We start from the raw sequence: 17,180 nt of genomic DNA, 5'->3' as shown, positions 1-17,180 counted from the left end.
TGGTGACCATCCTTCGCTGTGTTTTGCTGGTGACCGGTCTTCGCTGTGTTTTTGTTGGTGACCAGCCATTGCTGTGTTTTGAACACTGGTGACCAGCTTATGAAAAACCAAGTCACATCATGCTGGCTTGCAAAGTGATGTTTAGTTCCTATGGAATTGAGCCAGACTGGGGATATCCAACAATTGTAACTTTTTAAATCATGTCTGCCAGGGAATTTTAAAAATGTAAATAAATAAAACCATCTAAACTGGAACAACCATTTCAGTTAGGGTTTGAATAAGTCCAACTAACAGATTGGATTGGTTTAGAACAATGTATGTTATTTACCTTTGTGTGGCATAAGATTACATAACAAATCAATGTACAGACAATTCGAAAAAGCAACTGCAATAGAGCATGCTGGAAAATATGATAATGATGAGACATCTGTGGCATTGAGTTGTGTGACAAAATGGCACATTTTATTGTGTCCCTTTATTTTCACAGCACAAGGTGCACCTGTGTAAGGATCATGCTGTTTAATCATCTTCTTGATATGCCACACCTGTCAGGTGGATGGATTATCTTGGCAAAGGATACATTTAGACAAATTTGTGCTTAACATTTGAGAGAAATATGAGTTTTGTGCGTGTGGAAATTTTCAGGGATTTTTCTTTTTTCAGCTCATGAAACACTTTACATGTTGCGTTTATATTTTTGTTGACTGTAAAATCCAGTGTCCAAAACACAGCGAAGGCTGGTAATCAGTTTCCAAAACACAGCGAAGGCTGGTCACCAGCAAAACCAGATAGACTATTCTGGTCAGACCAGCTTGACCAACTAGACCATGCTGGTCAGACCACCTTCACCAACTAGACCATGCTGGTCAGACCACCTTGACCAACTAGACCATGCTGGTCAGACCACCTTGACCAACTAGACCATGCTGGTCAGACCACCTTGACTATGCTGGTCAGACCAGCTCTGACCAGCATCCAACCAGCACTGACTAGCATAGTTTATAGAGTTATAAACTCTAGGTCCCTATAGCCTCTTTGTGACAGTTAGACTGATATGAAAAGATAAGGGGGTAATATGAAATGGTTGGTAGAGGGGTAATGGAATGCTTTGTGGTATTTAGTCACAGCAGTTATCATGTTTGTGATGCTATGTTGGAACAATGACTGCAGATTAGGCTCAGCTGTTGTTTTAGAATATCAGGCCAATGATGTGCTACCCACTTTTTGACATCCCCGATTCACTTTCCAAACCCTATACCAACCTCATACACTGAGCTGTGAAGATTATTCTAGAACACCATGTATCCTGTCAACTGCTTCATGTACTTCCCACATCAAATGTACAGTACTTCGTTTAATCCATTTTAATCAAATGGTTATTTTGTTCAATGTTATTATAGCTCAAAGTTCCACTTTGGACCACTTTTATATTCATAGTTTGAGATGTTAGTGTAACCTCAGTTCATCTAACACTCACCTGCTGCAGGTCAAGCCCCCCCTGGGAGACTGAGTACAGAGGGTGGGGGGTAAAGTCTGATGCCTCAAACACCTGAACATACACACAGGACACAGGGAGAACAGATATTCATTTGGCTTTTGAAGGAAGCTCATTCGTTACATACTGTAAAGCAGAGGAGGCTAGTGGATTGAGCTATAGGAGGATGGGCTCATTGTAATGGCTGGAATAAACGGAATGGAGTAAAACATGTGGTTCCCATCTGTTTGATGTGTTTGACTCCGTTCCATTCATGCCATTACAATTAATCTGTCCTCTTATAGGTCCTCCCAGCAGCCTCCTCTGCTATAAACACAGAGTACTTAGGATAAGCAAAGCAGATATACTAATAGTAAAAACATGGAAGCTAAATTCATGTAATAAATCAAGGAGTACGAGCCTTTTAAAGCGTCATCCCAGAGCATTTTCAACATCATAAAACCATACAGATATATTGGTAAATTCCACCGACTACATTCATTTTCCAACTGAAATGTTCAACTGAAAACCTCTTCTGTTCCTCTGAAATGTAAAGTAAAATATATAAAAATGTTCTTCCTTCTGGAGTGTATTGACTGGATTTAAGATATCTTATTATGAGCACTCTCTCAACTCCATACCATATCAGAGGCTCAGACAGCTCAGATACTGTAACAGGGTTTGGATCCCCAGGACAGGCAGGCATAGCAACCAGGTTCCACCGCGGCCCAGCCCAACGCTAAAGGTCTATAGACAGTGGCTAAAATGTTTTAAACCGTGGCGGTCCTGACATCTCCCCCACCCCCAATCTCATCCCCCTACACTCGCACAAATACATACAACCCCCAAGTAGCAACTAACCTCTTGTATTCACACTGGGTCAGGAACCATGAACCATAACTAGACATCTTACATAGAATGGTGCTCTAAAGTCCCTCAATAAGTACACTGGACTATATTTCACACGATACGTCTATACAGGGATGTGTTTGTGGCGTTCTCACCTGGTTGCCAGAGATGAGAAGTGCTCCTGGGGAGAGGCTGGGCCGGTAAGGAATAGTAGCACCTTTCGGGGGAGACTGGGGAGTCAAACAGAGGACAAGATCTGGTGTGGTGACGTATCTAAACACCTTTAAACACTAAAATAAATGTGACAAATGCAAGTAAAAAATGTGTGTGATGGATTTGATCTTTTAAATGTAGCTAATGTTGTGTCACTTATGCTGTATGGGAGGGAAAGAAATGGAGCAAATGGCGTTGAAGCAGGATGACAATGAATGGTGTATTAAACTACTAATGACATTTACATGACATTTGTCACCTTGTTTTTCTCATGGTGACATTAGTCATTAATTGAACAGTTCAACCATTGAAACAGCAGCTCTTCAGCTCTTTTGATTGGATTGTTCTTGGGTTTGTTTGTTGGGTTAGGTTTGCCTTACACACACACACACACACACACGCACGCACGCACGCACACACACACACACACACACACACACACACACACACACACACACACACACACACACACACACACACACACACACACACACACACACACACACACACACACACACACACACACACACACACACACACACACACACTTAACTGAGAACTCAGAAACTCACAAATTACAAAAGGAAACATAAAATGGGTAAAACAACAGACAGGAAGTTTTATAATTTATCATAAGGATGCATGCATGGTCTTCTGGAAATGTGGAGCATCTTTTCTGCGGGAGCATATTCTTTGTATAACTTTGCATAATTTACATCCTGAAGCCAAAAGCAAGACCATGCTGGAAGAGAATCCTAATGAAAGTTGCATGCCTTTTGAAGAAAGCTCTGGAAAACTGGATCATACTAGCTGTTAGGCAGGTCCATGCAAAAAAGACTTGTACACGGCACGTACGCATTGGAAGGAAATAATGCTCTGGGTAGTTTTTTTCCCTTTCCCCCCACTCCTGTTTCTCAAGAGAACAGTTGTTTAAAGGTGAACACACTTTGCTGCAGGTCAGTTTGTTTTTGGGTTAAGAGCTTGATGTTCTTTTCCAACAATGTAAAACTTGAGCCAGGGTGCTTTCCTCTGTGACTGCCTCATCAGGCTGCTCCATAATAAGGTTTCTCAGAGTCTAATAGGGTCCGCGAGCAAAGAACAGAGGATGCTGAATAATGTGATCTGAGCCGAGGAGAAGTTCACTTTAGCTGGCTCTTCAGGACGGATGCTCCACATTTCCCTAAGGCTCAGATTAGTGGATCTGTTAGTGGCTATTATTACCTCTCATCTATATTCTTGGTATGGCAGTAATTCAATGAAATCAACACTATGGATAACACCCAAGCTGGACAAATATAACATTGCTCTTGTGCCACGAAAATGCAGAAACACTGTTATTGTTACTCCAGTAACAGTGTAGTGTAGGTTTGATTGAATTCCAACCATGGTTATGGATGTGTGTGAGGGGGGTAGGAAAGGGAGAAGGAGAGAAACGGCGCCCCACCTCCAGGATTACAGTGCAGATGAGCTTGACACACTGGATTACAGAGTCCTGACTCCCCGATATCGTCACCCCTCGCTCAGTAGAGTTTGGCAGCAAATCCCCTGCCACCTGTATCTGTGCTCCGGTGCTCTGCCAATGATAGGGGTTTCAGGAAAGGATTACACTGATTCAGAAATATTTGGCATTCTATGGTTTGCTGACCTTTAAAAAAATGTATGCTATTCTTTTCTATTGATGTTCTGTATTATGTCATTCTGTATTATGTTTCATGTTTTGTGTTGAACCCCAGGAAAGAGTAGCTGCTGCTTTTGCAACAGCTAATGGGGATCATAATAAAATACCCCAAAAAATTGAAGGGTCGTTCCACAAAATGAGTCCCGTTTAGGTAGTGTAACTTAGTAAAAAATAACAACATTTATTTCACCAAATTTTTATACTCTGTCATGACGAGCACATGCTCAATTTAATAAAAAACATGTTTTCCCATCTCAAGAAGAACATTTATTTTTTGACAAATAAATTAACAGGGTTGACCGTAACAAGGTTTCATGTTAAATCAGCCATAAATCCTCTTGTGACAAGGGAATGGAAGCGTGTTGTGTGCAACAGGGAGGGGCAATTGAATTCAAGCTTCACAATTGATTGATTTCTTTAAAAATGTCTAGCCTGTCTATCTGTGAGTAACAGGGTTGACGAGTTATGTTTGACCCACTCAGTTTTCCACCACAAAACATAAGAAAATGTCCAAAGAGAGTAGAACCAGCTCACCTGCTTTTACACTATGATTTGACTATTAACTGTCCAATGTTTCTTTAGAAAAATATATTTAAAAAGGAATAGTTACAACATATTAAAACGAGAGTTTAGTTCATGTAACAGACCTTACAATGTGGGACAGGTGAAAAAAAAAAAAACTTAAAATGAATCACTAATCACATGAAATAAAAAGCAATCTTCAGAAATGACTTTGTAAAAGCAACAAAATAACTAGGGCTTTACAATGATGGTGAAAACCTGGATAAATGTTGGAGTTAAGTGGATTCAAATCTTGAGAGAAGTCACAGAGATGTATTTATCATAATAATCATATTTATTGAATGTTCCAGGTGGTCTATATTAAAGGGCACTTCATTTAATATAACAGGCTTTTAAATCCAACATCGGTGCATCATTTCTACTTAAAATATCAAAGGGGACATTTTGAGGAATGACCCAGAGATGAAAAAAGGGGTTTTCCCCCTCATTTCACAGAGTAAGCTTAGTGACTTTGTGATAAGCTTAGCACTAAACCTTGGGTGGTCATGGATGGATGGATGTAAAGACCTGCATACAAATAGCAGTGCTCTGCAAGTAAAATCAGCTTGCAGTAGAGTCAAGGCACAGTGCAACTGCATCTCTATTTGAACAAACAGAATACATAACGCATCCTGACCACAGGATATCGTGTATGGTTCCCGATAGTGGCTTAGTGCCCCTGAGATAAACACAAACCAGACATGAAACAGACTGGCATATAGTCGCCTGGAGCGCTGATCAGGGAAGGGACTAACGATCTCCCCACTCTGGCTACAGTCACGTAAAATGGCGGACTTTTTTAAACTCTAAAGGGACTTGTTTCTTGCCTCAAGTCAACCATGTTTTTGATATTTTCCACCAACTCAATCATCATCCCTTTATCGTAGCTTTCTTTAAACAAGTGTCAGCTCATCCAGATACGAAGCTGTGGACAGAGGTGATAGGGAGGTATGACGGGGATCCTCAATTTAGCTAGCCTGGGTGCCAGTTTGTTTTTGCTTTAGGGCTCTATTCAATCTGTATTGCTGAAACATTACAGATTATGTGATAGAAATGTAAAGGTAATTTCCGATTGAGCTGACATATGCAGTGTATACCGTGAATGCAGTCTCTGCTAACGTGGGAACATTGCCTTTACATTTCAATCATGCTGTAACGTTGAACTTCCTTGATATGGATTGAATAGAGACCATGGTTAACTTGTGGTAACTGAATGCAGGTAGATATTCTGAAGTCTCTCACCTCTCTGATCTCCCTGATCTTGGCCCCTCCCTTGCCAATAAGGGAGCCACACTGGCTGGCTGGGATGACTAGTCGTAGGGTCACTGGGGGTTTGCTGCTGATGGTGCCGTTGGCCACCAGTGTAGTGAGGTCCTGGAGAGAGGGTTGAAAAGGAGGGGGAAAAGATAGAGACAGGGACAGAGGAAGAGAGACAGAGAGAAAGATGGATGATAAGTCATTGATGGCATAATACCTAAAAACCCCAGCTTCTTTTGAACGGGGGTCTTGAGTGGCCGTGTAAAGGTAAAGCCTTGGCCTCAATCAGGTTGTTTAAAATGTTCCTTCATTTGACCAGGTAATAAACCAGGTAGCCTCTCCTTCACTCCGGTGTGGGTGGAGATTGAGCTGGTAATTAATGAACAGTCAGGCTCCCTAAGCCTTTGAAATGTAAATGGCCCTCGCTATCTCTGTCCATCAGCGAACATCCCAATAACTCAGCCTGAATACAAGTCTCTCCCCCTCTCTCTCCGTATGCCCTGGCAGAATGCAATGCACACCACATCTATTTCAAACAGAATGCGTTAACTAGGCGGTGTGCAATAATAATTTCACATACTTTACAGAGGTGCCCTCCAGGTGATTTGAGCAAAAAAAACATGTATTTCTCCAACAATTCTTGTAGGCCTACTTTTTAAATAGAAAACCCATGTATGTATCTAATGCAGCTATGATCCTTGGTTTTCTCTCAGTGTCTATATTAAGTGAGGTGGAAAGATCTAGGCAACATGGCTGACGTGGAGTTGTCTCATTATATGAGGAGCACGTAGCTCGTCAGTGGGATCGCAGGGCTCTCGGCGTCATCTACCAGATTTAATCTAAAAATATGCGTCATATCTTAACAACTGTGAATGGCACGATCCTTGCTCACTCACCAAACTCGGTGAACAACTCTCAAAAGAAAATTGGCGTAAATACGTCCGGGGGTTACAAGAATCTGCAGTCACACAAAGAGGCGCTGGGCATAATCCCCCGTGTTTGCTGTGGTTAAGATGATGAGACATCAATGGAGAATGAGTAAACTGCTCCAAATAAAATCTCCTTTCCTGGGAGAAACAAGTCAAGTACAACATGTACAGTTGAAGTCGGAAGTCTACATACACCTTAGCCAAATACGTTTAAACTCAGTTTTTCACAATTCCTGACATTTAATCCTGGTAAAAACTCCCTGTCTTACGTCTCAGTTAGGATCAACACTTTATTTTAAGAATGTGAAATGTCAGAATAATAGTAGAGAGAATGAATTATTTCAGCTTTTATTTCTTTCATCACGTTACCATCACATTACCAGTGGGTCAGAAGTTTACATACACTCAATTAGTACTTGGTAGCATTGCCTTTAAATTGTTTAACTTGGGTCAAATGTTTCGGGTAGCCTTCCACAAGCTTCCCACAATAAGTTGGGTGAATGTTGGCCCATTACTCCTGACAGAGCGGCGGCAGGGTAACCTAGTGGTTAGAGCTCTAACCTGTTGTTCTGACCCTGAACAGGCAGTTACCCCACTTTTCCTAGGCCATCATTGAAAATAAGAATTTGTTCTTAACTGACTTGCCTAGTTAAATTAAGGTAAAATAAAAAAGAGCTGGTGTACCTGAGTCAGGTTTGTAGGCCTCCTTGCTCGCACACGCTTATTCAGTTCTGCCCACAAATTTTCTACAGGATTGAGGTCAGGGCTTTGTGATGGCCACTCCAATACCTTGACTTTGTTGTTGTTAGGCCATTTTGCCACAACTTTGGAAGTATGCTTGGGGTCATTGTTCATTTGGAAGGCCCATTTGCGACCAAGCTTTAACTTCCTGACTGATGTCTTGCTTCAATATATCCACATCATTTTCCTCCTTCATGATGACCTCTATTTTGTGAAGTGCACCAGTCCCTCCTGCAGCAAAGCACCCCCACAAGATGATGCTGCCAGCCCTGTGCTTCTGAGGTTGGGATGGTGTTCTTTCTGAATCATGAATTAACTGGCAACGGAGCAGAGCGAGGCCTGCATCCAGCAACATCACCAGTCACATGAGCCGTTTTTTGCAGTTGTTTCAGTACAGCACTACACGAAGCGAGAGGGGGAAGGGCAAAATTCACTGAACTAGTTTCAATGTATAAAATCCCTTGGGAGTCTCTGGATTTTGGGTGAACTTCTCATTTAATAACAGTAGGGAGTAGCAGAAGAGAGACAATAATATAAATTCTTTACAATACCCATTGGCCAAAAAAAATGTATTTTTCTTTCTATCCTTTAATTAAAGATGTCAGACACATACCACTCAGGCATGGTGAGAGGCATGCCGTGTGCTGTAGGTCAGCCAACAGGTTGCCATGACAACTCGGTAGTTTCGGCTGAATGTAGGGTTGGGAATAGGTGAGAGCTTAAGATCTTTAATGAATGCTGCACGGCACCCTCCCAGCCAGCGTGTGTTTACTGACTGCAATGAAACAAGGCTCCGTCGACTCGACTACGCGGGGAGCGACTGTTCCAAAGCTAGGCAAGCCAAAATGTCCCTGAATTTATCATGTTAATTAGTTTGCTGATGGATAAATAGCTAAATGTTCCGCAGGTCTGCCATTATCTGTAGCTCATTAAGGGATTAAACACAAACCTCATCTGTTTAATTAATTAGCACGTTAACATATTGTCATTTGCTCTTTCATCAAAAGGCCTGGAGCACTGACGCATGTTCTCCCTCAAAACAATATGCTTTCCATAAACGGCATGGAGCCACTCGACTGTTACTCTCCTCTTGTCAGTGCTGTTCCAATGCCAAGCTCAACTTAATAAGTCACTATGCTGCTGCATAAAAGGCCGGGTGATAAATGTATTCATCAATGTGCTAGCTACACTTCACACTGCAATATTCTAAATGAGAATGTAAAAGGCTCATGCACCAAGAGCAGCAACGGTCTAACTCCTATCCAACGTCAAATTCATCTGCAGTAGATGCCAATCTGGGAAGAAATTATTTTCAATGTTTCATTTACAGGATGAACTGTATAAATAAAAACATATAATTGAATTGGAAACGAGGACATTATACATCAAATAATTTATGCAGCTGTGCCCTGCCTAAGGGAAATGCTGATTGTGTTGTCTTACCTCTTCCAGTTTGTATGTGATCATGGTGAAGGCCCTGAAGACACAGTCTGTAGAACCAGTGATGGTGATGATCCTCTCTGGACAGGAGCCCTCTGAGATGTTCACCCGTGCACTGCTCTGTAGGGGGATTGACCAAGAACCAGGGTCTAGCTTTATTTACGTTCTATTAGATGAGGAGAGCATGGTTATAGCATGTGGTGAATGGCGCAAATAAGGTGCACAGGTAAGAGGGCAGAGAGGTGAGGAGGACACAATGAGGTTAGTATGGATAAGAAGGGGTATGGTTAAATAGACGGAGGCCAAACTCCAGACCAGTTAAAAACTTCTTAGAGCTAGGACTCTTTTTTTCTCAATTTCCACCTGAATGACGTGTCCAAAGTATGAATGACGTGTCCACTGCCTGTTGCTCAGGCCCTGAAGCCAGGATATGCATATAATTGGTACCATTGGAAAGGAAACATGTTTTTAGAATGTTAAAATAATGTAGGAGAATATAACACAATAGATATGGTAGGAGAAAATACAAAGAAAAACCATCCGGAATTATTTTTTTGGAGAGAGACCATCCTCTTACAATGGCAAGCATAAGGGCATACGGAAAATTAGCTCCCAGGATGCAATTCCTATGGCTTCCACAGGCTGTCAACAGTCTATGTTCAAGGTTTCAGGCTTGTAACTTCAGAAACAAATAGAAATATCACTTTTAGTACAGGGTCACAGTCTTGGAAATTCGTGTTTGCGTGCGCTATGAAGACATAAGGAATATTATAGTTTGATTACATTTGATTACATTTTAGGGTATCTGACGAGTAAATATAAACGTATTTTGACTTGTTGAAACCAAGTTTAGGGGTATTAGGGCTATTTGTGAATTTATGAAACCTGTGCAGATGGAAAAATATTTTGATGTGGGGCGCCATTCCTCAAACAATCACATGGCATGATTTCACTGTAATAGCTACTGTAAATCAGACTGTGCAGTTAGATTAACAACAATTTAAACTTTCAATCGATATAAGACACTTATATATACCTAAATGTTAAGTATCCATAATTTGTGTTATTATTTATTGAAGTGCACACTCTCCAGTTTCACCGGATGTTGTCCCGCTAGCGCCTAGGCTTAATACACCCTGCTCCACAGATAACTAACCATTTATACGGGAGCTGGGTCACCCGTATAAACTTGACCTTGCTGTAACTAAACTCTAGGCTGGTACTCTGATTTCTCCATCAACTGTCCCTTAATTTTTCTCCAGAGCCCTGGGGTCTGGGGATCAGAGGCTAGACATATGAGTATTAGAGGTATGGTGGTACTTTAACAATGTTGATTACAGTCATCTTATGGAGTCATTCTGGCACTGTGAGGACAGACAGGGCCTGGGGAGGAAGCCAAAGAGCCTCATATTGGGGATCTAACTAAAGGCATGTCTATTTGTCTGACTGACTGACTGACTGACTGACTGACTGACTGACTGACTGACTGACTGACTGACTGGATGGATGGATGGAGGGCTAACTAGCATGGATGACTGGTTTACTGGCTGACTGGGTGGAGGGCTGACTAGCATGGATGACTTGTTGACTGGCTGACTCATCTAGTGGACCTACAGGGCTACATGATCTCCCAGTCTAACTGCCTCTCTGTTTCACATTCTGCTTCATAAAGTACAACATAATATTTTTACACCAGGAGTCAGAGGGACGAGAACCAACACAATGGCAATCAAATTACTTTTAAAAAAAGGAGTTAATCAAGCGCCATCGGATCATCTGCAGCTTTGATGTTTATGAGGGAGAAACAGAAGAGACATAAAAGAGAGAAAGAGAGGGAGGAGACATACTGAGAAATGGGGAGAGAGGGTGGCTGAGAAAGCTTGACAGGCAGAGACAGAGAAAAGGGGGGAGAGGGAAAGACAGAGAGAAAAGAGAGAGCTTCATACAGATAGAGAGAGAGAGAGTGCAAAAAAGGGAGAGATGAAGCCACCAGTGGCGAATAGGCAGGTCAGACTATGTGGCTGTTCTGTATGCTATACCAGTCACTCTTCCCAAACATCCAGAGGGTTTGAGTTTAATATTAATGCAACACAACCAATATTAGACACTGTCTCCGGTTTGATTATGTTTTGCCTTAAACTATAACCTTTTGGTGATGGTACACTTCTGGTCTACACAATAACTGGAAAATAAAGATTGCATATTGAATGCATATTGAGACAGAAACAAGATGTGATTCTGATAGCTTTGGAGCTAGTTGATATACATGTATTTCATCAACCAATGACAGGCTCTACTTTGCATGTATTATGGTAATGTGGAGTACACAGATAATGAACAGTGGTGATAAGAAGCTGGTAACATACCTCTTCTCGTATTCTTTTGACCGTCTCTCCTTTCTGGGAAAGAGAAGACGAAGGATAAATTTGAAGTAAGGTGTGTGTGTGTGATTTGTTAAAGTGGTGTCCTCATCTTGCATATTGAAATCCATCTGTACTTCAAATCCCAATTAAACAGATACTTTTCTTCACATTGACTACATTTCCCCTCCATTGAAAAGTAATCGGAGCTAACACGGCATAGAAAATAGAATCCTCTACCAATCTAAGATGGATAGCACCATGCTGACAAACAGTATTCTCATCCCATCCACATCTGAAATGTTAATAATATCTATCCATTTTCACTTAAATCTCTTCCTTTATGTTCACATCTATAGCCCTCTACTCTTCTAGTATCAACTCTTAATGTCTGTCCTGTCCTTGTGTGAGATCTTTTCTGTGTGGCCTGCAGCCAGCCAGCTTGCCAGGCACGTCACCCAGGCTCAGGAGTAGAATTTAGTCACACCTCTGTCATACATCCTCTGTCAGCGTTATATTGCCTCCCCATCTGTGACTTTTATATTGGCCTCAGCCCATCATTCTCTCCTCCCTTCTCCAAGTGATTCTACCACCTACGCCTATGACTTTGACAACCAGATGTGTTCTAATAAAAACACAACCATACTATTTTGTGTACTTAGCAACACTGTTATTTAATTTTAAATAGTATGCTAGTGTGTAGTTTGGGAAATTTTAGAGGTTGTGGTTCTGTAGGCCAGCAGAGATAGAGTTGAGGAATGAGAGAGGGGGAAGGTAGCAATTAACACAAGTGCTTTGGATGGAGAGCCTGGTTACAGGTCTGTTTCAGCACAGTATGTGCAAAACAGAGCATTTCTCGCCTCCATCTCCATCTCTATGTATCCCCTTTTCTTCTTCGTCAGTCTCTGTCTGTTCTCTCTCCCCTCTTTCTTATCCCCTGTTTATCTCAATATTTCATATCCTCTGTGTTGGTTTCCCCATCCCCCCTACTCTCTCTCTCTCTCTCTCTCTCTCTCTCTCTCTCTCTCTCTCTCTCTCTCTCTCTCTCTCTCTCTCTCTCTCTCTCTCTCTCTCTCTCTCTCTCTCTCTCTCTCTCTCTCTCTCACTCTCTCACTCTCTCACTCTCTCACTCTCTCTTTCTCTCTACCTGTTCTATGACAGGGCAAGTGAGAGCCAGCGAGGGGGTAAAGAGCAACCTAAACCCGCCCTAGAAACACTAAACTGGCAAAGAGTAGCCTACACCCCTCCTAGTACACACAACTGATGGAGAGCAGCCTACACTCCAACTAGAAGACACTAAACTGGAAAAGAGCAGCCTACACCCCTCCTAGTACACACAACTGATAGAGAGCAGCCTACACTCCAACTAGGAGACACTAAACTGGTAAAGAGCAGCCTACACTCCAACTAGTAGACACTAAACTGGTAAAGAGCAGCCTACACTCCTCCTAGTAGACACTAAACTGGTAAAGAGAGCCTAGTAGACACTAAACACTCACTCCCAGTAGACACTAAGCTGGTAAAGATCAGCCTACACTCCAACTAGTAGACACTAAACTGGTAAATAGTAGCCTACACTCCTCCTAGTAGACACTAAACTGGTAAAGAGCAGCCTACACTCCAACTAGGAGACACTAAACTGGTCAAGAGCAGCCTACACTCCAACTAGTAGACACTAAACTGGTAAAGAGCAGCCTACACTCCAACTAGGAGACACTAAACTGGTCAAGAGCAGCCTACACTCCAACTAGTAGACACTAAACTGGTGAAGAGCAGCCTACACTCCAACTAGTAGACACTAAACTGGTAAAGAGCAGCCTACACTCCAACTAGGAGACACTAAACTGGTAAATAGCAGCCTACACTCCAACTAGTAGACACTAAACTGGTAAAGAGTAGCCTACACTCATCCTAGTAGACACTAAACTGGTAAAGAGCAGCCTACACTCCAACTAGTAGACACTAAACTGGTAAAGAGCAGCCTACACTCCAACTAGTAGACACTAAACTGGTAAAGAGTAGCCTACACTCCTCCTAGTAGACACTAAACTGGTAAAGAGCAGCCTACACTCCAACTAGTAGACACTAAACTGGTAAAGAGCAGCCTACACTCCTCCTAGTAGACACTAAACTGGTAAAGAGCAGCCTACACTCCTCCTAGTAGACACTAAACTGGTAAAGAGCAGCCTACACTCCAACTAGTAGACACTAAACTGGTAAAGAGCAGCCTACACTCCTCCTAGTAGACACTAAACTGGTAAAGAGCAGCCTACACTCCTCCCAGTAGACACTAAGCTGGTAAAGATCAGCCTACACTCCAACTAGTAGACACTAAACTGGTAAATAGTAGCCTACACTCCTCCTAGTAGACACTAAACTGGTAAAGAGCAGCCTACACTCCAACTAGGAGACACTAAACTGGTCAAGAGCAGCCTAAAGAGCACTCCAACTAGTAGACACTAAACTGGTAAAGAGCACTCCAACTAGTAGACACTAAACTGGTAAAGAGCAGCCTACACTCCAACTAGGAGACACTAAACTGGTCAAGAGCAGCCTACACTCCAACTAGTAGACACTAAACTGGTGAAGAGCAGCCTACACTCCAACTAGTAGACACTAAACTGGTAAAGAGCAGCCTACACTCCAACTAGGAGACACTAAACTGGTAAATAGCAGCCTACACTCCAACTAGTAGACACTAAACTGGTAAAGAGTAGCCTACACTCATCCTAGTAGACACTAAACTGGTAAAGAGCAGCCTACACTCCAACTAGTAGACACTAAACTGGTAAAGAGCAGCCTACACTCCAACTAGTAGACACTAAACTGGTAAACTGATAAAGAGTAGCCTACACTCCTCCTAGTAGACACTAAACTGGTAAAGAGCAGCCTACACTCCAACTAATAGACACTAAACTGGTAAAGAGCAGCCTACACTCCTCCTAGTAGACACTAAACTGGTAAAGAGCAGCCTACACTCCTCCTAGTAGACACTAAACTGGTAAAGATCAGCCTACACTCCAACTAGTAGACACTAAACTGGTAAATAGTAGCCTACACTCCTCCTAGTAGACACTAAACTGGTAAAGAGCAGCCTACACTCCAACTAGGAGACACTAAACTGGTCAAGAGCAGCCTACACTCCAACTAGTAGACACTAAACTGGTGAAGAGCAGCCTACACTCCAACTAGTAGACACTAAACTGGTAAAGAGCAGCCTACACTCCAACTAGGAGACACTAAACTGGTAAATAGCAGCCTACACTCCAACTAGTAGACACTAAACTGGTAAAGAGTAGCCTACACTCCTCCTAGTAGACACTAAACCGGTAAAGAGCAGCCTACACTCCAACTAGTAAACACTAAACTGGTAAAGAGCAGCCTACACTCCAACTAGTAGACACTAAACTGGTAAAGAGTAGCCTACACTCCTCCTAGTAGACACTAAACTGGTAAAGAGCAGCCTACACTCCAACTAATAGACACTAAACTGGTAAAGAGCAGCCTACACTCCTCCTAGTAGACACTAAACTGGTAAAGAGCAGCCTACACTCCTCCTAGTAGACACTAAACTGGTAAAGATCAGCCTACACTCCAACTAGTAGACACTAAACTGGTAAAGAGTAGCCTACACTCCTCCTAGTAGACACTAAACTGGTAAAGAGCAGCCTACACTCCAACTAGTAGACACTAAACTGGTAAAGAGCAGCCTACACTCCTCCTAGTAGACACTAAACTGGTAAAGATCAGCCTACACTCCAACTAGTAGACACTAAACTGGTAAATAGTAGCCTACACTCCTCCTAGTAGACACTAAACTGGTAAAGAGCAGCCTACACTCCAACTAGGAGACACTAAACTGGTCAAGAGCAGCCTACACTCCAACTAGTAGACACTAAACTGGTGAAGAGCAGCCTACACTCCTCCTAAGACACTAAACTGTAGACACTAAACTGGTAAAGAGCAGCCTACACTCCTCCTAGTAGACACTAAACTGGTAAAGAGCTCCTCCCAACTAGACACTAAACTGGTAAATAGCAGCCTACACTCCAACTAGTAGACACTAAACTGGTAAACTGAGTAGCCTACACTCCTCCTAGTAGACACTAAACTGGTAAAGAGCAGCCTACACTCCAACTAGTAGACACTAAACTGGTAAAGAGCAGCCTACACTCCTCCCAGTAGACACTAAACTGGTAAAGATCAGCCTACACTCCAACTAGTAGACACTAAACTGATAAAGAGTAGCCTACACTCCTCCTAGTAGACACTAAACTGGTAAAGAGCAGCCTACACTCCAACTAATAGACACTAAACTGGTAAAGACAGCCTACACTCCTCCTAGTAGACACTAAACTGGTAAAGAGACACTAAACAGCCTACACTCCAACTAGTAGACACTAAACTGGTAAAGAGTAACCTACACTCCTCCTAGTAGACACTAAACTGGTAAAGAGCAGCCTACACTCCAACTAGTAGACACTAAACTGGTAAAGAGCAGCCTACACTCCTCCCGGTAGACACTAAACTAAACTAGATCAGCCTACACTCCAACTAGTAGACACTAAACTGATAAAGAGTAGCCTACACTCCTCCTAGTAGACACTAAACTGGTAAAGAGCAGCCTACACTCCAACTAGTAGACACTAAACTGATAAAGAGTAGCCTACACTCCTCCTAGTAGACACTAAACTGGTAAAGAGCAGCCTACACTCCAACTAGGAGACACTAAACTGGTCAAGAGCAGCCTACACTCCAACTAGTAGACACTAAACTGGTGAAGAGCAGCCTACACTCCAACTAGTAGACACTAAACTGGTAAAGAGCAGCCTACACTCCAACTGGTAGGAGACACTAAACTGGTAAATAGCAGCCTACACTCCAACTAGTAGACACTAAACTGGTAAAGAGCAGCCTACACTCCTCCTAGTAGACACTAAACTGGTAAAGAGCAGCCTACACTCCAACTAGTAGACACTAAACTGGTAAAGAGCAGCCTACACTCCAACTAGTAGACACTAAACTGGTAAAGAGTAGCAGCCTACACTCCTCCTAGTAGACACTAAACTGGTAAAGAGCAGCCTACACTCCAACTAACTAGTAGACACTAAACTGGTAAAGAGCAGCCTACACTCCTCCTAGTAGACACTAAACTGGTAAAGAGCAGCCTACACTCCTCCTAGTAGACACTAAACTGGTAAAGATCAGCCTACACTCCAACTAGTAGACACTAAACTGGTAAAGAGTAGCCTACACTCCTCCTAGTAGACACTAAACTGGTAAAGAGCAGCCTACACTCCAACTAGTAGACACTAAACTGGTAAAGAGCAGCCTACACTCCTCCTAGTAGACACTAAACTGGTAAAGATCAGCCTACACTCCAACTAGTAGACACTAAACTGGTAAAGAGTAGCCTACACTCCTCCTAGTAGACACTAAACTGGTAAAGAGCAGCCTACACTCCAACTAAACTGGTAAAGAGACACTAAACTGGTAAGACACTAGTAGAAACTGGTAAAGAGCAGCCTACACTCCAACTAGTAGACACTAAACTGGTAACAACTAGTAGACACTAAACTGGTAAAGAGCAGCCTACACTCCAACTAGGACACTAAACTGGTAAAGAGCAGCCTACACTCCAACTAGTAGACACTAAACTGGTAAAGAGTAGCCTACAC

General features: G+C 42.4%; 1 protein-coding gene across 3 annotated transcripts in view; it reads right to left on the bottom strand.

Annotated features, from left to right (window-relative positions):
- The window catches only part of LOC124045621 (poly(rC)-binding protein 4-like), a 78,405-nt gene that overhangs the window by 29,691 nt on the left and 31,534 nt on the right, over window positions 1-17,180 (bottom strand). For all 3 annotated transcript variants that reach the window (XM_046365054.1, XM_046365053.1, XM_046365055.1), the window contains 6 exons: window positions 11,509-11,541; window positions 9,146-9,262; window positions 6,018-6,149; window positions 3,981-4,109; window positions 2,479-2,553; window positions 1,478-1,549 (listed from right to left, as the gene is read on the bottom strand). In XM_046365054.1, the coding sequence (XP_046221010.1) occupies window positions 1,478-1,549; window positions 2,479-2,553; window positions 3,981-4,109; window positions 6,018-6,149; window positions 9,146-9,262; window positions 11,509-11,541 (558 nt within the window). The remainder of the gene's footprint in view (window positions 1-1,477; window positions 1,550-2,478; window positions 2,554-3,980; window positions 4,110-6,017; window positions 6,150-9,145; window positions 9,263-11,508; window positions 11,542-17,180) is intronic.

Source organism: Oncorhynchus gorbuscha, linkage group LG10, assembly GCF_021184085.1.
Source record: "Oncorhynchus gorbuscha isolate QuinsamMale2020 ecotype Even-year linkage group LG10, OgorEven_v1.0, whole genome shotgun sequence".
NCBI classification, from domain to species: domain Eukaryota; kingdom Metazoa; phylum Chordata; class Actinopteri; order Salmoniformes; family Salmonidae; genus Oncorhynchus; species Oncorhynchus gorbuscha.
The sequence above is the reverse complement of the archived record's forward strand: the minus strand, read 5'-3'. Positions and strand labels throughout refer to the sequence as shown.